The sequence below is a fragment of the Ostrinia furnacalis genome, unplaced genomic scaffold, assembly GCF_004193835.3.
Source record: "Ostrinia furnacalis isolate ACB-3 unplaced genomic scaffold, ASM419383v2 OfSCF7316, whole genome shotgun sequence".
NCBI classification, from domain to species: Eukaryota; Metazoa; Arthropoda; class Insecta; order Lepidoptera; family Crambidae; genus Ostrinia; species Ostrinia furnacalis.
The window spans coordinates 379,837-407,730 of NW_021137555.1; the positions used below are offsets into that span (position 1 = coordinate 379,837).

Below are 27,894 nucleotides of genomic sequence, written 5' to 3' on the forward strand. Positions count from 1 at the left end.
AACTAGGCTTAACATACTCCCGCATGTCTAGAATATTAGCTCAATGTTGATTTAGTCGATTTTCTAATGATGGGAACATGTAAGACAAAAACAAAATTTCTAATTTTACAGACCTTCTAGAGCAGATGCCGCGAAAACTATACAAGATATAGAAAAACTTGATTATTTCACCTGTATAAAATTGAATAAGCTTTTTTTGGTTCATAGTAGTCATGTCACTAGGACGCATAGTTTCTGAGGATTAAGCGAAAAACCGAAAAGTGGTACCTTTAACTCCCCTCTCTCCGGCGGCTCAAGGGCTAAGGGCGGGGACTTTTGCTATGTTCACCTCCTAACTAGTCTAAATAAAGTCCCGAAGTAAAAAATTGTGTTCCACGGTTTTCCATCTATAATGCTTTATTGACTGGACTATTATTACTATAGGATTTATTCTATAAGTCTCTTTTGCACATGATTGCATATACAGGGTGTTAGGTAAATGGTATGAGCCGACACTAGTCCATGTTAACATGGGCATATACATGGTATGGTGAAGTCAGAAAATTTATATCTTCATTTTAATTATTTAAATTTTCATACAAATCGGATTTTATAAAATTTATTTTGCATGACAATTAAAAAAAATTAAATGATGATATCAAATTTCTGACTTCACCATACCATTTATATACCCATGTTAACATGGGCTAGTGTCGGCTCATATACCCATTTACCTAACACCGTGTAAATGTGGGCAAAATAAGTAGACGTGTTCAGTGAATTATTTAATTATTTTCTTAAAATAAATAACGACAAACACAGAAGTTATATTTACTCCAAATTGCATTGTTTTGAGTGCAAAGGAAGTTACTAAAATATTTTCAGTATGGCTGTTACGGTTAATATGGTAAATTGAAAATTATTAATAACTAGCTTTCCGCCCGCGGCTTCGCCCGCGTGGAATTTTGTCTGTCACAGAAAAACTTTATCGCGCGCGTCCCTGTTTCAAAAACCGGGATAAAAACTATCCTATGTTCTTTCCCGGGACTCAAACTATCTCTATGCCAAATTTCATCAAAATCGGTTGCGAGGTTTAAGCGGGAAAGCGTAACAGACAGACAGACAGACAGAGTTACTTTCGCATTTATAATATTAGTTGGGATTAGTTGGGATAACCGGTTATTGTGAATAATTACCGTCAGTCGCGGTAAAAGTGATAAATTAATCACATTTACCAGTGATTATTTTATAATTCAACCTTAGTAGGTAACAAATTTAATAAAAGAGAGCAACATCTTGTGTACGTGCTCGTGTACAACCAAACTTTTGAACGTTTTGATATCATATATAAATATAATTTGGCATAATGAGTTTGGAATGTTTCTTGCATAATATTATTTTTCTGTGATGCCCATAACATAATGTTTTGATTTAAAGTGAAAAATAGGTTAGGGTGCGGCGGGGGTGGCCCTTGGGTCACCCCTAAGCCGCCTATTTAGTTTTATACACACTTAAATGACCTCATATTAATCACATTTACCAAATCATGCGGTAATTATTCATAATAACCGGCGATTATTCATAATTTTCACATTTATCACTTTACCGTAACATGGCTATAAAATCTAAATTCATATTCTCAGCAGTCCGCAAAACTATAAAAATAAATCTTTAAAAATTTACGTGCGCTGAAAACACGGGAAGTTGATCTCATATAATCTGAGTACCTATTGGCAGTCATTAGTTTGTTTCTAGGTAGGCAGGAGCTTAGGTACAGATTTCAAACTCCTGATGAATATTTCATAATAAACATAGCTTACCAGGTTTTTGGAATTGTTTTATTATCTACATTGTACACAGCACTACAGTCATGGGTAGTCATGGTTCAAGATTTCAACGACTATTAATTGACGGCTTTAAAATTGACTTTTTCACAGAGTTGACAAATCGTACACAATTATAACATGATAATTAAGAATTTTGTTTAAATATTTGAAAGTAACGTTATTCTACGAAAGTTTGCTTTAATTTACTTCATATTACTTAATAGTGCTGTATTGTTTCTATTTTGCCGTAATTTGAATGTTTCGACGTAAAATATTGTGATATCTTTTTGGTAAGCCTTCAAGCTCGTATCACTTTAGATTGGTATTATAATTTATCTTAATACATTTTATAGGATTAAGCATCATCTTAATCTTAACTGAAATCTAGATAGCTCAGTTAAGCCAGCGCGAAAGTTAAGCTCAACTTAAAGTTAGTCCCGACTCGCTCAAGTGAATTATACCTAAATTAATATGCATTCGGAGACTAGATTAACTAGATCCAACGTAATCCAACGCAGACATGAATTATGCATTAATTAACTTGTCCGTGTTACGACTTCGGTAAAGTGTCACATTCTGTAAAGTGTAAAGCAACACGTTAAAACAGGCCATTCTGTTTTGTAACCCGCTTTAAAACATAGGTTTTCAGACTAGGCTTTCAGTTTTTATCGACCTACATGATTAAAACAGAAAGATAGAGACGGTACAGATGATTTCCTATGATAGCTCTACGCGTTCATGAGGAAAAAAGTAATAAGTTTATATTTATTAAAAAAATATATATTTTGTAATGTAACTAAAAATTTAAGGTTTTCGGAATTTTTCCTTTATGTGTGCTATAAAACGTTGCTTCATGCCAAATTTCAAGATTCTAGGTCGACTGGAAGTACCCTTTAGGTTTTGATTCCCTTGCGAGTACTTGCGAGTTTCAAAATATGCAGCTTAAATTGCTGTTTCTTTTGATTGCGTTAACATAGAAGTTTGATTTTGTTACAGCTTAAAGGTATTATAGACCTGAGTATTTGGTATGAATTTCAATTTAATACCTCTACGCGTTTATGAGGAAATGGGTAGTAAGTTTAAAATTATTAAAAAAAAATATATTATGTGATGTAACTAAAAATTTATGGTTTTCGTAATTTTTCCTTTATCTATGCTATAAGACGTTGCTTCGTACCAAATTTCAAGATTCTGAGTTCACGGGAAGCACCCTGTAGGTTTTGATTCCCTTGCAAGTGTCGAAAATTTGCGGCATAAACGGCTGTATCTTTTGATTACGTTGGCTTAGAAGTTTGATTTTTTCACAGCTTCAAGGGACAGTAGACCTGAGTAATTGATATAAATTTCAGCTTCATACCTCCACGCGTTCCTGAGAAAAAGGGTCTTGACAGACGGACGGACGGACAACAAAGTGATCCTATAAGGGTTCCGTTTTTTCCTTTTGAGGTACGGAACCCTAAGCTTTGGTGCCATAGTAACAAATGCTAAGGCGGACGTATTCTGTCAGAATACAGCACTTTTTTTTTATTGGCCGACACTTTTGATTTTAAACAAAAAATGTATGAATAGTCGATGACTTTTAGATCTCAAATACTCGACGCACAGTGGAGCTACGGCTTTGGTGCCATAGTAACAAATGCTAAGGCAGACGTATTCTGTCAGAATACAGCACTTTTTTTTGTTGGCCGGCACTTTTGATTTTGGACCAAAAATATATGAAACGTGGATGATGTCCTTTCAGCTTCATACCTCCACGCGTTCCTGAGAAAAAGGGTCTTGACAGACGGACGGACGGACAACAAAGTGATCCTATAAGGGTTCCGTTTTTTCCTTTTGAGGTACGGAACCCTAAAAATAGCCTAATGAGCTGTTGTACTTGAACTGTACACAAATTGGTAAACAGTCGAGGGCCGGAAGACGTAGCGTGGGCAGGCCTCCTACTAGGTGGACCGACGATCTGGTGAAGGCCGCGGGAAGATCCTGGATGCGGGCAGCGCAGGTCCGGTCGATATGGAAAGCCATGGGGGAGGCCTTTGTCCAGCAGTGGACGTCATTTGACAGAACGAACGATTACTTTAGGCATGTATTCCAATTTCGTGCTATATGTATTCCTGATTAAATTGGACGTCCTATTTATTACAATTAGGTGTATTTAGTTCGTTGGAACCCACGCATGTGTATTTTCCTCTTCGTACAAAGTAAGCCGCTCCCACGTGAAATACTATAAATAGTGTTTGTTCGCGCATATTGAATTCGAAATAGAACGTAACGTGCCCTGGTTTATTGCTATATTAACGTTATAATACATACGTAAATGTATACATACATCGGCGATATACACTGGTCATCACAAAAATCGGCCCACCTACGTTTTACAAGAAAACTCGTTTCTACTAACACAATCATGGTGCCCCAACAATATTGGTGTTATTTGAAAGCCCAATAAATATCCTTAAAGAAAAACACATTTAATTTCCTAATAAACGATTAACATATACAATAAATGTGACTTGAAAAACTTGATAAAAGACCTCACTTTGAGCTCACTTCTGGGATCAATTAGATTTATGGTTATAAAACCAAATAATGATCTCACGTGTCCTTTTTAACAGATGGATAGCGATTAATCCCAACTTAACAGTTTTATAGCCATAAAAGTTGGCTCAAGCGTAACTACCTATTTTTTTAAGAAGTGACTCTGGATTCTTCTACAGACACATTTTTGGGGTAAAAACCTTTCCTTTAATGAAATGAAGTTTAGAACTAGGCTTTTAAATGGTAATATAGTATAGTAATAATGGTGGGAAGTGGGGATGCATACGTTTGAAAGTGCTTGTCGCGGGTGGGTCGATTTTTATGATGACCAGTGTATTATACATGACTCTCGCTATGAGCTTAATAAGAAAGCTCTAGCGAAGCTTTGTTTGATCAGAAAAATCACTTTTAATTACAGCTAATATAGCTTAAGATAAAAAAGCAAAGTTTATAAGTACCTACTGAATAAGTGGTTCAGAATAACATTTGTAGGCTAGCGGAGCTTAGTTTAAAGTAGGGAATTGATTAGATTAGGAAACTGATGTGATTATTAATTTATAGGGGGCGCTAGCAAACCAATAAGCTCTAGTCTAGAGTCTAGACATTACGATGTCTTGATTTTAGATTCAACGAAACACACAGAATTATAAAAGTGATACCGATATGATATATCGATTTGAAGGGTCCACGAATCTATTGTTCTTATTTCCCACCAGGTCCAGAAAATTTAAATTTTTTATAGAAAATGCTTTTTATTTTTGATGTCGTGGACCCTTTAGGAATAAGCCGATTTGAAGTGTAATGTTACACAACACAACCAACACAAGCCCAGAGCTGGACAAACTCTGTGGTCTATTAACCTTCTTTTAAATTCCGACTATAAGCAGGTGGATCTAATGAATAACTGATGAATAAACGCCCGTATTCACAAACAGTACTATGAGGTCTCACAGAGCGCGTGTACGCACAGGGTCACACGCGAACCAATCACAGAGCTCTATTTAACGCTGTGCGTTTGATTTGCTGCGTCAGTTAGCAAGCATCGTTTGTGAATACGGGTGACAGTGTGGAAATACGTCACTCCGCTCAAACTCATTTCTGAAACAATATCGAATCAAACTTTGCATATTATGACGCGAGCCAAGCCAACTTTTTGAATTACAATTGAACAAACTCACATGTACCGTATTCGTCTATACTGCACACTTAAATAAAGTATCACAATGGCAATGGTATCATCATCCTTTAGTCTCAGAATGTCCAATTTGCAAAATGTCAAAGTCGCAAAACGTCCAATTTAAGTCGCAAAAGAGACTTTGACTTTTGCTACCACTTGACATTTTGCAAATTGGACATTCTGAGACTAAACCATCATATTATGTCGATCAAAACTAATAATAATGTCGTTATTAGCATACTAAGTTACTAAGTACCTAATTAAATCAAAATTCAAAGCAATCATAGATATTTCAATGTATTCTTCAGTATAAATTAATATGAAGATCCTTAGTCTATAATTTAATTTGTATTGTAACACAAATAAAACAGGAAAAAATAATACCTTAATTTTTAAATTTAAAAACTTACTTTTAGTGTTAAAACCTTGCTTAACCTTCTACTCCTCTTTGTTTAGCATTCAGTTTGTAATTTGCAAAGAAAGTTTGAGTGTCTAGTGACCATGACACGTTTGTTTTTGCCATTGTAACTAACACGTAATAGTAGGTATTTATAGGTCTAGCGTTAAACTAAGGCTGGTTTTAGTGTCACGCGGACCGTCTGGTGCGGACCCGCTCCGCACGGCCAATCTGTATGAACTTCTAGGGAGCGTTTTAGAGTTAAGGCCTCAGCCTCGAACTTAGCGGGCAGCGGGGCGGCGGCGGCGGCGGCGCGGGAGTCATTATTTAGAGTAATGCGGTCCGGAGGAACCGCTCCGCTCCCTAGCAGTTCATACAGATCCGCACTGACAGTCCGCGTGACACTAAAACCAGCCTAAGTTATGGGAGCGGCACGGGATGGTATTTTTGTTACGTCAAACGTCAGCGAGACTTCAGTGTGCTTACCATGAGTTCAAGTTAGGTGTGCTCGCTAGCGAGTACGTCAAAAAAATCTATGAAGATTTTATTTCTTGAGAGTAGCCACTAGGGGCGCTGCACAATATGTCATACGTTTAATGTCATTTTTTTACGCAGTCGCTAGCGAGCACACCTAACGTAAACTCATGGTACCCATACCTCAGGCTCTCAGTTAGGCGCTAGACTTATAACTATTGTTATTCCGCCCCTCAGTCTTAATTATTCATGATCTGATGCAACTGTTTATAAACAATAACGATGTTAACTAACCGATCCTACAGTGTAATGTTACTGTAGAAAATAACACGAGTCAGTTAAACGTACTTCATGCACCACTAGCCTTATTTTACTTTCTATACAAAATGCTTTTTTTCTATCAGATTCTACATTCTAAAGATCGAAACATAAAAGCCGTATCGTACACAAAGTCAACACTGCTAAAGAAAAGATTTACAGTAACAAGAAATAAAAACTAAAGGAAGTTGGAAAAACATCACCTTAACAATAACGGCACCGCAAAAAATTTAATCAATGCCACAGCCTTATGAACCCATGCCTCGTGACCTCGTAATAAAATCTGTTAAAGTATTAAAGTATCAGGAAAATTACTACAAGACGAACAAATGCTACCATTTTAGTGGTTTTCTACACAAAAAGATTCAATACATAACCAACTACAATACTTGATCGTAACAGGTCGATACGAAATATTTTTCAACTTGCGATATTGCAACACGTTCGTTATTCGATCTTATGAAAAGAAAGTTAGTAATACTCCTAGTAATACATCTTAGCATCAAAATTCTTTTCCATGTTACCCAAATAGGCCTACATTTTACTTTTTACTACCGGTAAAACCTGGACCTGGATCAAAATGGGAACGACGGACGGGCGGTCGAAACTATTTACTTCGCACTCCTGTGTACTGCGTATCGACGGCTATGTACCACGCCATCCAGGGCCGGACTATGTAACTAGGCAGAAAGGTTTTGTTATTTAGGCAGAATCATTGTAGCTACTCTTCAAGTAGAGATATATTTTTTGCCTTCAAGGCATTTGATAGTTATAAAATTAGTACATTGACAGTTGAAAAGGAATCATGCTAGTAATAAGTATCAAAACTGTAAGTAAAGACAACTCAGACCTGCGCGATAGGATTAAAGAGTACTGAAAATACTATCGATTGGAGACTTTGAATTAGTTTGAATTGAGTTTTAAGTGTCATTTCAAGATAGGAGCTTTCCTTAACGCAGTTTCAGGACGATATTTATTTATTTGTAGCTTGAGCTTTAGCTAGCCTAATTGCGTATTGAAGAATTAAATCTCAAGCCTTAATCTGTGCTTGTCGTACTGGGGGCGTAGTGTGAGTTTACGTCAAACGTATTCGATGTCAACTGCGTAAAAAAGTGACATTAAATGTATGACGGATTGTACAGCGCCCCTAGCGGAAACTTTCAAGAACTAAAATCCTCATATATTTTTTTAACGCGCTTGCTAGTGACAACCGTTTGATGTAAACTCACACTAAGCTCTCTGTCCATTTCCCAGGGTCCTTTTATTAGTCTCTGAGTACGTACCCCGTCGCTATGTACGTGAAATATCTGCATTGGACGTCACAGGCATGCGCACTCGATGGATCGATCCGGCATGTACTTACTGACGTTAGAAAATAATAACTATGCTATGTATAATGTATGTATATTGAACACCGTAAGCCGTTTAACCTTTAGATTTTTCAGAACTAAAGATTAGGTCTTGAATTATGGCTGTTTTTGATTTAGATTTAAATAAACATCTTTTGAGAAACAGATCATGGTTCTCTGCTACAATAGACCTTTTACGAGTATGATCCTAATAAACAACAGAAACGCCTCTTATTTTAGGTTAATATCCTATTACACAGATTGGGGAGGTTTATGTTTTGCAATGGAGGTCCTGTGGTTGAATTGATGACGATGATAACATTATTGACGTCTAAAAAACATAAACCTATACAGAGTGTTAGGTAAATGGGTATAATTATGAGCCGACATTAGCCCATGTTAACATGGTCATATTTTATAAATGGTATGGTGAAGTCAGGAAATTGATATCTTCATTTTAATTATTTTAATTTTCATACAAATCGGATTTTATAAAATTAATTTTGTATGAAAATTATATTAAATTTGATATTAAATTTCTGACTTCACCATACCATTTATATGACCATGTTAACATGGGCTAGTGTCGGCTCATATTAAATACCCATTTACCTAACACCCTGTATATTTTTATTTTTTTTAGGTTTAAAGAACAAAAACGTCACCTAACTTCGAAAATTAAGCATTTTTTTAACGTAAGACACAAAAATACTGAATTTGATGAACACACGTAACCGATTTCTTTTTAATTGTTCATATTTTTAAGTTTTGAAGCAAAACCGCGGAGTCATTTACAAAAAAGAAACTTCTTGATCTTGATCATCATCATTATCATCAACGCCACAAACGCAAATATCTGGCCGTACCTCTTTTACTAATAAGAGAAGCATAAACTTATAAACGAACGTAATTTTAATGCGTTTCAAAATTTTACACAACAAAAATACATAATTGCATAAATGTGCACAATTTCTCAAAAAACACATAAAAACATTTTTTTTCATAACACATTCCCCTCTCTTCTGCAGTCGGGTAAAACTTAGATTGGATTGTATGCGTCAGAAACCGTTTAGCCAGACCTTCGGTCATAAATTACACTTTTGGCGCCGCGGCCTCGTAGCTCGTAGTCTCGTAGCTATTTTGTGCTACGAAAAATGGACATGCATATACATAAGGGTTCATATTTTTATGCATAATATTTATATTTATATGACAAAACATAACTCTTTTGAAGTGTATTAGTGAACAAACAGTCGATTTAATAAAGCTCACTATACAGGGTGGAAACGTTAAGTGATCTCATTCGATTATTTCTAAACTATACAAGTTATCGAAAAACTGATTACTGATCCTGAAGGTGCTTCACAAGCTCTATCCAACGGTACCAATATTAGGTTACAGAATTAACTGGATCCATCCGAAAATGTAATGTTTTCAGCCTCCATACTAAATGTATGCCAGCCAAACAATAACAAAAGTATGTTTTTTTTTTAATTAAATAATAAACACTTAAAATGAACTCGTAAATTGCATTCTTATTTAAAATTATTCTTGGAAAACATTGGTTTTAGGCTTTACTTGCTATAATATTAACAAGACATGAGTGCCATTCCTGTGGCTGTATTAAATGTATGGAAGCTGGAAACATTGAATTTTCGAATGGATCCAGTTTATTTTGTAACCAATTATTAGTGCCGTTGGATAGAGCTCGTGGACCACTTTCAGGATCAGTAACCAGTTTTTGAATATCTTATGTAGTTTTTAATATTATGTGGTTTTACTAAATCTATGGAAGCTGGAAACATTGAATTTTCGGATAGATCCAGTTTATTCTGTAACCTATTATTGACACCGTTTGAAAGAGCTTGTAAAGCACTTTCAGAATCAGTAATCAGTTTTTCGATATCTTGTATAGTTTAGAAATAATCGAGTGAGATCACTTAACGTTTCCACCCTGTATTGTGTGATCACTAGAAAGATTATGATGAGATTTTTTTATTTTATTTCGGGTATAATTTTGAATATGTAATATAATTATGATATATGTCCACAAAATATTTCGTAGCACTTTCGTAGCATATGCTACTAAATTATGCTACGATTTATCATCTTGCTGATTTTTATTTTGTTATTTTTAATCAATATTTATTAATTACGATTAATATACATAGGTACCTACTACATTTCAGGAATAATACACCAAATTGAAACAGAAATATCTTGACCTATATTTTCAGTAATCACTTCTTAATTTAATATTACTTGTAATTATTAATAATGTAAAAAACGTATACACATCTGTCCGTCCTTCCATAATAAATTATTAATAAGTTCTGAAACTCACCCTGTCTGTCACTGAAACATAAACATACGTATAAATACTACTTGGTACTTGTATTTGTTTTTTTTTCCGTTGTTTCCTCTCACGTTTCAATTACAGTCCGTGACACGGTGCACGGGATGTCACACTTACGTCACGGCACCAGTCAATGATCATCTAGCTCTGTGCTCTTGCTTGTCTTAATTTGTTTGTTGGCTGTGAATTATACTTAGTTTATATTTATACGACCGTATTCACAAACGATGCTTGTATAAGTGAAGCAGCAAATTGAATGCACAGCGTTGAATAGAGCTCTGTGATTGGTTCGTGTGTCACCCTGTGCGTCCACGGGAATGGGGATGTTGAAAAGCAAGAGTTTTAATTAGTCCGTCAGTTAACTTATCAAAAAATACTCTACACGTATTTTTCACTTTTTCAAACTAATGAAAATTTAAAGAGATAAAACGCCCCAAAGTTCATAAGAAGAGGCCCGTGACGTCAACGCTTGCTTAAAAATGCCGCACGTTGTGACGTCGTGCGCAACTTCAACGCACCATAACTATGTAATTATTTGTTAGATTGACAAATAAAAATATACGTGTCCAATATTTTTTGATATTAAACATTACGGACTAAAAAAATTTTTTTAGGCAACTAGCCTAGTGATTTTTGTTAATACGGATATTACAGCTGTTTTAGAATACTGGAGTAGTACCTATCGCTGTAACCGGTTTCGATGTTACAATAGATTATTTGATACCATGAGCCACCACCATGCTGTCGTAACACAAATTCTCTCATAGATTTTTATGGTGATACAAGCCGATGACGTCATTATTTTGCCAATGAAGTGAATATTAATTTTAATGCAACTAATATACATTTACAGTTGATTGAAAAGTAATTGAGTTTTTAGGGCTAAAATAATGTTATTTTATAGAAGTAGTGACATTGAATTATTGGTAAATGTTTTCAAATACCCAATTTTTCTCTCTCCTACATAAATTAAACATAAAAAATCGCAATTCGGAAACCGGGCCAAGGAGAAATAGAATAGAAGGTTTGAGAAAGAGAGAAAAAGCTTCGGGTTAAGCGAGAGGGTTAGATCAGAGTCCCGTCAGAATGTTGGTTAACAAACAAAATAAGTAACAAAACACGGGACACCTGCAACATAAGGGTCATATAGTAGTTTGCTGACCTTTAAGGAACTAAATACACGCGGCTATCAAGAGGGCTATTAATATTAATTGAATTCATTGACCTCAGAAGTAACGTCTTTAAATAACCCTGTTGTTGTTGGTTTTACTCATCAAAAGTCCGTTTTATTCGGCCAATTATAGTTCCTGAACTCTTGCCAAGGATATTTTGATTTCTGTGAGCAATTTTAAGTATACTAAAGGATTTTAAAAACGTATACTGATAGTTTAAATTTGAATTTTCACCAGTTAGATTCTTTTTCACTTCAATAGATACTAGCCTTTACCTGCGATTACTTACACCTGCATAAATTTAGTAACTACTGCAAAAGAAAGTCTTAAAATTACAGTACTTTTATCAAAAGCATAATAAGAATTGCCAGATCTCTAACAGAAGTGATTCCCGATAAATATTAATAATTATATCCTTTGTTTTCCAATGCATATTTGGACATCAAAATGGCACATACAAATGAAATTATGTATTTATACTAGTACATAGTATTAATATGTATTTTAGTGCAGTTTTCGATGTACCTACCCTGTTCTTCATAGTACCTATTCCTTCCTACTATGATTTAGAGATTGAATATTTATTAAGCCGATTCAGTTCCGATACTTCCGATTGAGTACAAGTCAAAAACGTACTAAATGAAATAAATGACCATTGCCAAAACCAACAATCTTGTCTGTCTGGTTGTACCAAAAAAACTTAGGATGTACGACATAATTAATGCTTGCTGGTAAAGAAATGAAGTCATTTAACACTACTTAGTCCCAATTCTGAAATGGCTCTCCTTACGCACTATGCAGCAATGACTCAAATCAAATCTTGTTATTCAAATATTAGTACCCTTAATTGCATATTATGACACCTCATAAAGCAAATTCGTGTCCGTATGCTATTAAAAAGTCAATATTGGTGATAATTCGTAATGATGGAAGCAACCAGTGCGTCAAAATGCGTCTTATCGGATAGCGCAGCGATAACAGCGCCTTTATCAACTTGTACTGATAAACCTCGTAAAACTAGCTTTTTCTTATATTGCGTTCACGATAACATTGAATGTTTAAATATGTAGTCCTGCTGAACAGTAAAGATTTCTATAAATACTGAATTTGAATATTTGTCTGTACATCTCTCTTCGTGAATTGAAGTATGAATAAAGAGTTCTATTTAAACAAAAAAAGGTCTGGTTGAAGAGATTGCTTCTTTTCTAGCGATAACGAGGCCTAAATTGTGCATTCCAATTTTTGAGTACCTACCTACCTTCTGATTGTCATTAAAATTGAGAATATCTATCTCAACTACAGTTCACTGTCAGGTAACGTAGGGTAATTGCGCCGGTTTTCCGTCCAGCTCCTGTTTTCGTCCATTTGACCGACTTGCCACAAACAAATACGGAAAATTAGAATACAAACCTAACTTTCCATGCAAGTTTGGACTTGTTACAATCTATAATATCTAAATAACAGTTCTGTCTGCATGAAAATGTAATTTGACAAGTGATAACTCCAAAAAAATCTACGGAAGTTGCTGCTGCACACAGGTGAATGGAAAATGTCGTCAAGTTAGAAAAAAAACGTGCCTGTAGGGAACTTTCATGGTATGTTTAATTACTGTTTTAGCTACTTTACGTAATGTTTTTGGCACGTATGTCTAATTATTAGCATAATAAACACTATTTTAAGGGTTTATTTAAGTTTTTGTATAGAAATCTTAGATAATTAAGTGGACTAATACTAGCATAACAATTTTGCAAGATTTTGGTTTTCGTCCACGTGGACGGAAACCCTGACACCTAGTTAATATTTTTAATAATCATTTTACTTCAATGGACCTACAAAATACAACGTTTTTTCTTCCAATATGATCTTTATTGCTATTACATTAAACATTTTAGTTTACGTCCACTTTTTAACAGTGATAAACCCATAAAAACCGTTAAAAAGATGTGGACGAAAACAAAAAACAGCTTTAAACGTTGTTGTGTTTTCGTCCATGACGTCATGAGCAAGCACTGGGGTGGACGAAAACCAAAATTAGCTATTCCTGTAGATTAGTTTTCGTCCATTTGTCCTTCGACCTATTGAAATATTTTCCTAAATTTAGGTAAGAAACTTATTTAAATCTTTTTGATATCATTTGAAAGCTAACAAAATTACCTTTCAAATGATATACCACAATCCATAGTTACTGTATTATAGAATTAGTTTTATGTTAATAATTCAACTGCACCCTTTTTTCTACACAGTGGTCGAAAACAGGCGTACACTAGGACGAAAACTAGAGAAATCGCCTCTTTTGCATAAAATAATTTTTATAAAAAAAAACCCGTGGTATTTACTTATTGCCATATAATATTAACGTAAAGTAGACTATATAAGGACTAAAATGACATAATGATACATATGAGTAAGGGTATTTTAAGATATTCATTTCGCATCACAAAGTTGGCAACTCCGATAATTGGACGAAAACTAGCGCACTTACCCTACAACTAGTAATAAGTTTAAAGTACCTAACCTCCTCTCTGATGCTGTCAGTTTTTAAGCTTCGTTCGTTCGTTTCAGCCGAAAGACGTCCACTGCTGGACAAAGGCCTCCCCCAAGGATTTCCACAAAGACCGGTCCTGCGCCGCTCGCATCCAGGCACCTCCCGCGACCTTCACCTTAAGTCAATTTCAATTTTTAAGCTTGAGCAAATTAAATTTTAATTAGTAATAGTAGTTATTTGAAGAAAACAAACGTAAAAGTCTTGATACTTGTGTACATAAAGATTTTACGACAACGACACTTCAAGTTACAAATTATGGCAGTTCGTATTTCTAGAGGTACGATATTGCAACACGATTTGTATGAGTTGTTGACTGTACAAAAGGTTTTTAATACCAAAGATGTATGACGAAGGGTGTGCATGAGTCACTGGGAATTCTCTCGTGGGTCAGCAGAGCTACATTATACATCGATGACGTCATGGGATGAATAATTCGGCACTCATTGTTTTGTTGCTTGCAACAAATTCAGTGGAAATGCTTTTCTTTGTAAGGATGTGTGGTTTTTTTAATAATAATTGTTAGATTAACTTTTCTAATTTTATTATAACGACGTTACGTCACAACCGATCAATAATATTATATTACATAGTAATATATTATGACAGCTTCTAATTCTAAAATTTATAAGTAGATAAACGTGATAGTTTGTGAGAATTAATGTTTGGTAATACGTACAGGGTGACTTTGCAAGGTTGCCTTTTTTGGAGGGACTCAGAATTAGTAACATAATCAATTTACATAAATAAGTCTAGCGATCGATAGTGAGTGGGTATAAGCTCTAATAACGTTTAGTAAGCACAGTCAAGAATAGATTATCCTAATGTTCGTCAATCAATCATTTGATTTGACTTAGTTCCTAAACGGTGAATCGGGAATTAGTAAGTGGTCATCCACTTAGCTTAGTAACTAAGATTACCCTTATGGTTGTTACATTAACGTTATTCTTCTTGTAGTGTATTATTGGCAATTGTTACAGCTCAGTTGTGTACATACTATGTTATCATATCAATGTCATCAATGCATGCGAGTTTGTTACCACAATACATATTTTCGTACAAATGACACGACGTTTCGTACGAGTATAAAATAGAGAACATTAAATAATATCACTGTAGTAACCATTAAATGTAAAGTTCGTAGTTTGCCCTGCTGACACATGAAGGGTGGGAAGAGTCAACTGTTATTATAGGTAGGTACGTATAACACAAGTTTGTCTTACAAACAAGTCGACTGTTTTCGAGCTCCCGAGTTCCAGTCGAATAAAACTTGAGACGAAGGAAACTTTCTTGTTCGCTCTTATACGGCTTACTTTTCAGAAGTGTCGGGTTACTTGTTACTTACAAACAAAGAAAAAGTTACGTAGGCCAGACCCGATCTTTATTCAAATACAAATAAAATTAACACATGAAAAACTTGATAAACGCCCGTATTCACAAACGATACTTGCATAAGTGAAATAGGCGTTCAATAGAGCTCTGTGATTGGTTCTTGTGTCACCCTGTGCGTCCACGCGCACTGTGAGATCTCACAGTAATGTTTGTTAATAATTGAGGAACCGGCTTAAATGTTTTTATGAAGTCTTAACTGAAGTCAAGGCTCTTGGATTTCATACTTGACACTCATTTCGGTATTCATTATAACCAAAACAGACATGATGTCTATTTTAACTAAATCCTACTTGTTATCTTATTGTTTCAGTGAAGTCTGTTACAGAGAGCATTCAATAATTGAATTAATTTAAACAAGTTTTAACGCTATACGCGGATAGATAACATTGAAATATCTATTATGCAACGCGAAAGTTTAAAATTAAGCATTTAATAAGTTGTCAGAAAGGTGTTAGAGCACATAACTCAACATAACTTTTTATTTATGTGCTCTAATAATCCCTTAAATTATATCTCAAAAGTCCTGAAAAAACTTAGATAAGTTTATTTTGCGTTTTCAATTAGTTATTAGATTTAAGCTCATCTTAGAAACTCAAAACATTACTCGTATCTCGAAATGTCTTGCTCTGTCATCAAAATCAATAGGGCTTCTCGAATATTACTGAATAAATGAATGACCTTACTAAAAAAATATTTACACACTAAAATTATGCAAGATACCATATCAAATTAGTTATCAAACGTATTATAACGTTTTAATTCTATTAACATTCATGATTATAGTATCAAAAAATCTAATAACGTACAAATCAAAATTTCCATTTACAATGCTCAAATTGGCGAATTCCATGGCCTTGCCAAGATGGCCGCGCTCGGCACTTCGGCAGCGTGGTCGTACGTACGAGAGACGAGAGCGCGACCTCGGCGCACGCGCAGCGTTTCCCGGAAATGGCGCTCGCCGCCATTTTGGTAACTTCGCCCGCGCGCTGGCTGATTAATGCTTGATTATACCACGTGACGAACTATAGACCGTGTTAGGGCATAGCTTAGTTAGTATGGGAAACATTGTTTGTATTGCTTTTTCTTTGTATTTCCGATAGTTAGGATTTGTTTATTCGATTAAAAAACACTTTTTTTTTCTTTTCTCTTTGTGTTGATTGATAAATCCAATTGTGTTAAGTATTTTGGGTTAATTAGGTAATGTTTTGCCTTATCGCACAGTTTTTTGTGCTGTTATTTCGAGTTTCTATTGAGTTTACAAATTCTAATTACAGAGGGGAGCACATAAGTGTTGTACTTTTGTCTTAACGAATCCGACTTCAGTTAATTAGAATAATAGTTTAAAGTCACTAATCTTTTTGTCTATTATTGATTATTTATTATATTTTCGATAGCAACTTCAACAAAATTCCATACTAAGTTAACAAAGAAAAGAATTTGATTTGCTATGGCAATACTGCTGTCATATCAGTTAGTATCTAATTGACTCCTTGTTTAGTTGACGCTGACTGGCCGTCGCGGAATGCTGTAACCGAAGCGTTGTATCGACATTTCCCAATTAGTTAATAGCGGCGGTTTAGCTGACGTTGTGAAAGCTGACCAATACCAGATAAATATTCACGAATATGCGTTAGAGTTAAGGTCACATTAAACATATTCACAGCTTGTTATCTTTGGATACAAGGATGTTATTCAATTTTTTGGATTTATTTATTTTTATTTTTTTACTTTAAATCACATAATTTTTGAAGCAAGAGACTGGAATCCGCCGCCTGCTGCTGTCTTTCCCGAACACTATACTCCGGGCCTTTTCAATGTGAGAGTGAATAGACACTTACAAGGCAGATATGTACCATCCTAGACTGCATATCACTTAACACCAGGTGCGATAGCGGTCAGATATGTTATGCATAAAAAAATTAACGCGTTAAGAAAATAAGAAAATTGAGCCGTGCAAATAAATGTTTTCACGAATGTTAATTAGGTATGCCTTTGTATTTTAAATTCTCAAGGTTAGATGTCGCTGTTAATGTCAATATAACTTATGTGGCCTGCGCCAGTAACATTCGTGCAAAATAACATAAAATTACTGATGATGTGAGCAAACCTATTATTGTAAACTGAAATAACTTTGAGATTACGTTTCGCAAGATTCCCAAGACCTATTATTTAAACATTTGCCACAGATCTAATAAACTCAAACTCCAGCCATTTTTTGGCGCTTATCGTTTGTAGATCGATGATCCATTGTCACAGACAATAAAGGCATCATCTACCTGGGTACTTGCACCCCAATACGTTGTTCAGTGTTTGCAAGGGGTCTGCGCTGCTATTATTAATTATGGTCCACAATTACGCGCAAATCTGTGCAGTATTCATGCGTATTGAGAGTTGTCTATGCTCGTAACATTTTACGACGTAAATTCAAAGTAAAAACCAAACTAATCTACGCTTCAAATAATGTATTTACCTGAATGACTCAGTAAATTAGGTTTAGACAGTAGATTAGACTTAGACTCTTAGATCAGTGTTTTTCGACCTTTTTCACGACGCGACCCCCCTGGTATGAAAAAATATTTCGCGACCCCCCGACCGCTCGCTTTTTTTTTTCATGCATTTTATAATGTTACAAAGATGTTGTAGGGATTTCAATCCATACAACATTTATGCATTTGGATAATTAGATTTCGGTTAAATCTATCATTATAACTTTACCGATTCTTTTACTGAGGTAGTTTTTACGACCTCTCGCGACCCCCCTACAGATGCTTGGCGACCCTCCAGGGGGTCGCGACCCACAGGTTGGAAAACACTGTCTTAGATAATAAGTATGTTTTAATGTATTTAATTTGTAATGCAGTGGACCAAAGTTCTGAAGCTTTTAACCAAAGCTCAACGTTAGTTGCATTTTGTAACTTATAGGCATGTAATAACATGATAAACTAAAGAGTAATGAGTTATTATAATTGAACCTTAACGAAATAATCTATAGAATTCATTTTATTAGAATAGAACTTTTTGAAACCTAGGCTTCAAGCTCTTCCTAGACTTGAGAGTCTAGACTAGGTACATCCCATCCCTTGCATCCATGTGCAAACTGCAAGTGCGTTCTATAAAAAACAAAAACACTTTTCAGGTAGGTACAAAGATCATGTTTTGCATCTCTTTTCATTCCTAAACCCGTTCCGGTCGCTTTGTCGTATCATTTTGCGGCAACAAAACCCCAGCGTCTGATCGATCCTCAGGTAAACCGGGCAACCGGTTTGGCCCAATCTGTGAATCTGCCGCGCGTTAAAAATATTTTATGACACCTCTACGTCAAGGCAGTGAGTTGTTTGCGCGCAGTGTACTTATGGGCCTTTATTGAAATTTTGAAGCGCGAACATTGGCACTTAGGGAGAGTGGACTGATATTATTCATTAGGTAGGTACCAGTCAGACAATTCCTTAATTTACAAGTAAACCAATAATGAAGTGTCTGTCTCTACCATAATGAAGGATTGAAGGCCACATAGCTTGGGGTAATTACTAAAACAAACGTGGGAAATAAACGCATTTTGTTAATAGACTTAGAAATATAGGATAGGTACGTGATGAAAGTGTTTATGTAACTCACTAGTACATAACAACAAGACGTCTCTCTGCTTTTTGTATTGACATAAGTAATATGGGTATTTTTGATGGTTAATTAACCGTAAAAACGTGAATACTGTTATTACTAACCTATCAAACATAAAGATTTGTCTTTTTGTATCAAAATCACGTTTAATTGTAGTGTTTAGATTGTTAAAGTTACGTACACAGTTAACTGTAATTAATTTTGATGTTGTTTTATGTCGCAGAATAAAACATTTCAAATTTCATTTTAATTTTCTAGATTTGTACTGATGTAACCCAAAATCACTTCATTTCATCTACTAGAAACATACGTAAATAATGTATTTTGTACTAACAATACAATTTACATTTGTACCAATAATGGTGTCATTTGTATGTCAATTTCTTCTTGCGAGCTTTAATCAACCATAAAAGCTTTCTTAAAACTTAAGACTTTCTTCAACTAAAATTCCTTCAGTGCTTTGTACTAAACACATCATGAATAAACAAACGTCTTAACATATCTATTACGGACGCAAATAGGTATTTCGCATTGTAATTAACTCTCCCGGTAAGTAATTATACTTCATTCCAGTTAATGTTGTTACCGTCTGTAATAACTAGTGGCGTCTCTGTCTAATCGCGTTCCGGCTGAGGTGGACACAATTTAATTACGCTAGACTACTCTGTTTGCAAATGTAAATACATTAACAGAGGAGAGACGATCGTTTGTCACTCACATTTCATCGAAAATTGTTAGAATGTCCCGGGAACTCGAAGAAAAAGGCCTAGGCTACATGCATGACCAAAGTACGTCGTGGTATTTTTACGCCCTTATTCACAAACATTACTATGAGGTCTCACAGTGCGCGTGGTGCACAGGGTGACACACGAACCAATCATAGAACTCTATTCAACGCTGTGCGTTCGATTTGCTGCTTCACTTAAGCAAGCATCGTTTGTGAATACAGGCGAAAGAGAGGAGAGACGGTCGTTTATCACTAACATTTCATCGGAAATTGTAAATGTCCCGGGAACTCGAAGAAAACCTGCCTCATGACAAAAGTCCGCCGTGGTATTTTTAATTGTAATTGCAAGCATTCCAAACATGTTTAGCTCGCTGAAAAGTAACCTATGCAGATCTTGTCGTCATTTTACCTCTTTGTTTGCAGTAAAATCTATCACACACAACCTTAATCTGTGCTTTTACTCGTTAAAAATAGTCTCGGCTCATATCATTTATTTATTTATTTCATGGAAAACAAACAGAGCATAATATGCAACAAATAATAGATGGGGCAGTTTAGATCAAGTTTGCCTTAGAAAGTTTTCACAAAAAACTGATTAATAAAATACAATTTAGGCCCGATTCGACCAAACTTTTATCAGAGAATAACTCCTGGTATAACTGGCACATTGACAGTTTCTTCATAAAATATGTCAAAACTGACGATTTATTCGGATATTAATATAAATATTAGAGTAAACTCTTGTTTGGTCGAATCCATCCCTAGTCATTAAGTAAGCCTAGTCAGAGTAGTTATGGTTGTCTGATGACATTAAGGCTGGCCAATCGCCTTACCACTATCAATCTGCATTTTGCACTTAACCCACGTGATGCAATGTCCCGAGCCAGCCCACAGGGGTAAGACCTATCTGTGCCCTGGCCTGCAGTGGGATGCATATAAGATTACTGCTTTGTACTTTGCTCTCCATAAATTTATGAGGCCTGTATAATAAAGAATTTTAAATTTACTAAAATTCTTTAAAAAAATGTAACTTGAGAATGCAAACAAAGCGAACACGGAAAGTTTACACAACAAGATACCCGTGATTGTGAAGTTGAAGTATCACACCCACTACAATGTTACTGCAATTGACTGATTGCCTCGACGATCAGATAGCTATTTATAGCTACAGCAACACTCGTGCCCATTACTTGTCCGTATTACGAAAAGGCCCTGAAATCTCGAATCAATCTGAAGCATTTGATTGATTGAACTTTAGTAAACATAAGTGCCAAATATTGGACTAATAAATATTTTTTATTTTCACTGTCAATATTTTAAACAATCACAAAACGATATTCTGTTTCAATTTAAATCGAGATTTGAGCGTCAGTTTGTAATACGGGACTTGTAAACGACGATTTCAGAATAATCTTTACGGATAATTCTAAGCTCTGCGACTGGTATATGTATAACATTATAACAACACTTAGCTACAATAAACGAGTAAAGGTCACCTCTGTTATTCACCGAAACAAATAAATGTCTGTTTCGCTCGGATTGATGAGATTCGCAAGAAAATAATATTATAAGAAGCTTTATGTAGAAATCTTTCCTGCTCAAGGCTATCAACAACAAAAACAAGTGTTTTTATTTCATTTAGGTACTCTCAGAAAGTAATTTAAAAGAAAGATAAGTCTAGTTGAATAAGTTAAGGATGTATGGTATCATCATAACTGAGAGCTTTTATGTTATTTAACCGACTTCATTGATGGGTGTCCTGCACGTATCAGTCTTAAATCGGTCTGCCTAAAACATACCTAGCTCAAAAAGACAAATTCCAGTCTATGTTTCAGCTGTAAGCTCATTGACGAAAATTTTACCACAAAAAAGTTATATATATAGTATATAGACAATACATACAAGCAATGTATTGTCTATATACTATCTATCTAGGTTCCGAAGAAAGGAATAATACAGACAGAAATACATATAGAAACCCTACTTAAAATAAGCATAATATGACTTATTAGATGGGTATGACAGAATTTAGGCGGTAAGTTAGCTAGCCTGAAGCGGATTCTTCCACAACACTCTCGTTCCCACCGCCCGGATCTATAGCTTGACCACCAATAAAAACCCAACCAGTGAATTTCAAGTTTGTCCCTGGGGAAAGTTAAACTATCATTGGACCCGCGACGAAATTAATCAGAATAACATAGGAGGAGTTCGAAGTTAAGGTTCGACTTCCCTCCATTGCAAAGCGGATGACAGGTGACAAACAAAGGTTTAGTAACCTTTAAGAAAAGATATGCGCCACGGACAATAAACATCAATTAAGGGGACCTATCTTATAGCAGTATAGTTAAATTGCATTACAATAATATCATAAAAGCACTCCAGCATTTAATACGCCCTCGGCCTGCGACCGACCCTCGCAGATTAAAATATTCATCGACCGAGTGGGAACACGCTGTAATGCGTATCATGCGCTTCCCGTGCCCGCTCCGATCTGCAAGCGAGAAGGTCATTAGATGCAGTGCAAGACACTAAAACTGGACCGCAGTCCATACTACATGCGTCTGTAGAAGTATCATAGTCATGGTCGTAATCATGATTCTTCAATAGTGAAATTAATCGTGATTTAAGCGTGAAAGGGTAACATTAGTACATGTCACTTTTTCACGCTTAAATCACTGAACTTTGATTCGGAGATTGATGGACATAGACATAGCCACATAGGAGAAGGATTATGCGCTACGTTTTGTTGCAAAAATACCAGTTGAGTAGGAGTAAAAGTTAATAAGTACGAGGAAAAGATATTTCATGACGACCTTATGCTTTTGATATAATAAATAATAAATAAATATCCTTGGACATTTACACTGCGCTTCTAGTCCCAAACTAAGCAAAGCTTGTACTATGGGTACTAGACAACGGATATAAACATACTTAAATACTTTTTTTTTCGTAAATACATACTTAATATACATAGAAAACACCCAGTCCAATACAAACAAATATGTTCATGCACACAAATGTTTGTACCTACTGTGCGGGAATCGAACCCGCTACCTCCGGAATAGTAGTCCGTTTCGAACCACTACACCTAAACTCCAAATCAACAAAAATCTACTCTATCTACCTATATAATTTCTTAATAGGTGGGCCCAGCCAGTCACTGAAAGAAAAACTATTTAAAAATTCAAACAGGCGACTTGGCCCGTGGACCAAGCTAAAAGTGGGCCAAGTCACTGGAAGACTCATAATTTCTTCCTTAGGACCCTTATGAAAATGTAGGAATAGGTAACTTGAATTAAAAAAAGATACGTGAATCAAAAATAATAAAATATAAAAGAGTAGGATATGAGTAGGTGTTTTACTTTAAAACGAAATGAAACCGTTTCATGGACTAAAAGGAAAAATTCATTCTGTAAAAAGCGTAGAATATCCACGCGAAAACAGCGAAAGAATATTGCTTCATTTCACTGTAATTTTCCCGCGGAGCGTGACTGAATTTTCGTTGTATGGTTGATTAACTAACACATATTATTACAACTAGCGGCCGCCCGCGACTTCGTACGCGTGGATCCCGTTTAACCCCCTTCATCTATCTTACGCGGTTTAGATTTTTGTCATACAAATGTTTTTTCCCGCTAACTCCCGTTCCCGTGGAAATTTTGCAATATCCTGTTGTAACTAAGCTTTAAGTTTACTAAGGTACCTGCATGCCAAATTTCAAGCGTCTAACTTAAGCGGTTTAGATTTTTCATACAAAAGGATTTTCCCGCTAATTCCCGTTCCCGTGGGAATTTCGGGAATTCCTTGTTGTAACTAAGCTTTAAGTTTATTAAGGTACCTACATGCCAAATTTCAAGCGTCTAACTTAAGCGGTTTAGATTTTTCATACAAAAGAATTTTCCCACGAATTCCCGTTCCCGTGGGAATTTAGGGAATTCCTTGTTGTAACTAAGCTTTAAGTTTACTAAGGTACCTACATACGAAATTTCAAGCGTCTAAGTTAAGCGGTTTAGATTTTTCATACAAAAGGGTTTTGCCGTTAATTCTCGTTCCCGTGGGAATTTCGGGAATTCCTTGTTGTAACTAAGCTTTAAGTTTATTAAGGTACCTACATGCCAATTGGCAATGCCAGATTTTGTATGGAAGGTGGCGTCTTTTTTTTTTCGCGCGGCCATCGACCAAACTTTGTTTTTTGATTTCAAAATAGTGTTTTAAACCAAACTTACTATGGCATGTATACCTCTAAACTCAGTCTGAACTGAGTTACGAGCATTAGAAGTTTAATTATTTTCATACTAGATTTGCTTTTTGCGCGCAAGTTTTGTAAGAAATTGCAACAAAATATTGCGCTATTTTTTTATTGCGCTGATTCTGCTGCATACTGATGTCTGGAGCCTTTAATGGATGGTATTGTTTGTTTACACATAAAATGTCATTCAAAAGACGCCAATTTCCGGCATTGTCTTTTCAAGCGTCTAACTTAAGCGGTTTAGATTTTTCATACAAAAGGATTTTCCCGCTAATTCCCGTTCCCGTGGGAATTTCGGGAATTCCTTGTTGTAACTAAGCTTTAAGTTTATTAAGGTACCTACATGCCAAATTTCAAGCGTCTAACTTAAGCGGTTTAGATTTTTCATACAAAAGGATTTTCCCGCTAATTCCCGTTCCCGTGGGAATTTCGGGAATTCCTTGTTGTAACTAAGCTTTAAGTTTATTAAGGTACCTACATGCCAAATTTCAAGCGTCTAACTTAAGCGGTTTAGATTTTTCATACAAAAGGATTTTCCCGCTAATTCCCGTTCCCGTGGGAATTTCGGGAATTCCTTGTTGTAACTAAGCTTTAAGTTTACTAAGGTATCTACATGCCAAATTTCAAGCGTCTAACTTAAGCGGTTTAGATTTTTCATACAAAAGGATTTTCCCGCTAATTCCCGTTCCCGTGGGAATTTCTAAGTATCCTATAACCTGCCCAGGAGTATGAAGAATAATTGTACCAAGTTTTGTTAAAATCCGTCGAGTAGTTTTTGTTTCTATAAGGAACATACAGACGGACAGACAGACAGACAGACAGACAAAAAAAAATTAAAATATATTTCATGTATAGAATTTACCTCTCTACAGATTTATTATAGGTATAGATAATTAGTTAATACATACAGGATGCTTTTGTTATCAGTATCCAATTTTTTTTAATAAGCTCTATAGACCAATTCAACAATAGAATAAAGTTCTCATTATTCCTTATTATTTTTAATCGCGGCATTTTTCGCGAAAAAAATTATTGATCTAATTCGCGGGTGTCCATATCTTAAGGTTAAAGCTTATTTTCGCGCACCATTATGCTTAAGCTTAAGCAAATTATCCGCGTGAGCCCATTTTGAAACCGCGCGCAGATGATAAAAATAATTAAATTATATTAGTTTTTTTATTATCTTCTTCTGTCTAAATGATAGCGAATTTCCTTGATTAAATATGAAAAAAAAAATGTTTTCTTTAGGAAATTGATTAAGTTATTGATTCTGAGTCGCTCCTAAAAATTTAGATACCTACTGATTGCAAAGTCACCCTGTATTCATTAAAATGTAGGTACAGACAACGGCACATCCAGCTAAACACTGTGAAGTTATTAAGTTGTGATAAGTGCTATTTTTCAACAATAATATAATTTGATGTGCTACGATTATGTCTGAAGTCAATTTCGCGATTTATCATAATTAACAATCTCCAGTTATTTTTTGTATAGATATCGAGCTTTGCCTTGTCTTGATTGTTATAATGCTTTTGAAAGCAACATTATTACCTACCAGGTATATCTATCTACCTATCTATACCTATGCCTATGGGTACCTACTAACAATTTATAGAGGTAGTTTGTAGACAGTAGGTAATCTCTGAATGTACTGAACTTTTACCAACGGAAAGCCACATTATTTTCTGTGAGAGTCTATATTAACCCGAAAAATGAACTTTCTGTAACAGAACGATAATCTCGCGGGCGAAGCCGTAGGCAGAAACTATATGAAAATAAAATACAATGAGATAAAGAAAGTAAGCTTCTGTTGTAATGAAATCATTGTATTGCATTGTTAAAAAAACAAAAAGGAGTGGGCTCGTCCGGGATTTGAACCCGGGACCTCTCGCACCCTAAGCGAAAATCATACCCCTAGACCAACGAGCCGGTTGGCGATTGTGAACAATTTGAGAGCTGCAAACTCCTTCATATTGATACAACTGTAAACCACGTGTTATCGATAACGACAGGTGTTATTATTATCTGAGACGTATAAATTATCGCCATTTTAAAACATTATGATAATTCAAACTAACTAACTTCTTTCTCGTTTAGGCGCGTGAGTGTCGTTCTGTAACAGAAATTCTTTGTATCACGTCAAAATCGGTCGTTAAATCTAAACTATTATGAAATATCTTTATTTCATACTAAAGGCATGATTAATTCCGTGGAAATTCGGTAAAAATCTTCCAAGGAATTTATCTTCATCTTTAAGTGCCTGGAAATAGAATTTATAATAACATTTAACCTACGTCCTTAGTGTAAATGATTCTGTGAAACAGTGACTCTTTAGAACTCATACTCTTTTCCGCACTCGCCCATATTACTGTTATACCCAAGCAGTGGCAGGGCTGGGATGTCTACAAAAGTGCTCTTTGGGAGCCTACTTGCATAAATAAACGTGTTGATTTGAAAGAAGTGTTCAATATAACATTTTGAACCTTTTGTTTGGATATGAGCACTGTTATCAGTATTAATTTAAGCGCATGCTGATTGCTGTTATACACGTCGAACGAATATTTAATTTATTCATATTCGTTTATTTAATTTTCCTTATTTCAGTTCTGCTCGCTTGTTCCAGGTTTATTCATTATTGCTAGTATTCCTTCTTTGTCCTGAAAACTGGTCCTTTTGGAAAGCGTTCATGGAAATACATATTCTCAACGCTACTAGCCCCTAATATGTATTTAAAACAATATGATATTTGAATACGCTCTCAATTGTCCCATGTGAAAATTGTCAAATAATTGATAGTTTCATACTTTGTGCTCATATCTTCGCAATTATCGTTTTATTGTTGTTGATTCATCTCTGTCATATTTGTCTAATATTTTATACAATTGGGAAACAGAATAATATCAATTTAAATAGTTTCTGTATAAATAACATAGTAATAAAATTGCGGGGATGAAAAATGCCTATAAATATGACTCTACTTTCAGTTCATACTTGGAAAACCTTTAAAACAATTATCACATTACCCTGGCAGTCGTATTAACATTGCTAAATCTTCATTAATATGTTTATCTTTACAAATATTAACATTCTTTTCCATTGTCCACAGAGTGAAAAATGGTTGGCCTACGAGACGCTAAAAGAAGAGATCCAAGAAAAAATCCGTAAGTTAGAAGAGGAGAGGCACACAGTGGACTTATGGCCTAGCGGGAACGAATGGGGCAGGAGGAGGCGCAAGAGGCAGGTGACAGTTTCCCCCCCTTATGTAGTCTACATGCTCCCTGATGCTGACATCATGGAAGACTGGCGACTGGTCAGGAAACTGCTCGAGAGAGCTGACTAGCGAATAATCTAGGTTTAATAGGAAGGTGGATTGTGTGCATAATTTTATAATAGATCGTTTCATCCACAAAGACGCGCCCCAACAATTTTTGGTCGAGGGAAGCGCGGGGTGCGGGGCGTAATACCCGAGCAATCCGAGCGTCATTATTGTAGTGTGCGTGTGCACTCATCATTTATCGTGTACCGATAACACTCAAACATTAGCGGAAGAATGGTGGGGCGCGTCTTCGTGGATGAAACTATCTATACCAGGAACAGTCTTAGTGCGGACACGGCAGTCGCTTCACAAGCTTGATGTCCTATTCGAAGGCAAAGAATCTTCTGAATTGTTTATCAGAAGGTTAGTAATTGTAATTAATTTATGTTCTCTAGTTAGTTCAATTGCCTTCGAGAGCTTACAAATGGAGTCAAGGTTGGGAAACGATGCACAGACATAATGATAAT

At 35.5% G+C, this 27,894-nt stretch overlaps 1 protein-coding gene and 1 non-coding gene across 2 annotated transcripts in view; one reads left to right on the forward strand and one right to left on the reverse strand.

Annotated features, from left to right (window-relative positions):
• Positions 1-27,557, forward strand: part of Brms1 (breast cancer metastasis-suppressor 1-like protein) — a 123,654-nt gene extending 96,097 nt beyond the window's left edge. Inside the window, exon 4 of the mRNA XM_028319698.1 lies at positions 27,218-27,557. Coding sequence (XP_028175499.1) covers positions 27,218-27,451 — 234 coding nt within the window. The 3' untranslated portion in view covers positions 27,452-27,557. The remainder of the gene's footprint in view (positions 1-27,217) is intronic.
• TRNAP-AGG (transfer RNA proline (anticodon AGG)) lies at positions 25,969-26,040 on the reverse strand. Its single transcript has one exon. It is a non-coding gene; the product is annotated as a tRNA-Pro (tRNA).
• Positions 27,558-27,894: the final 337 nt, after the last annotated feature.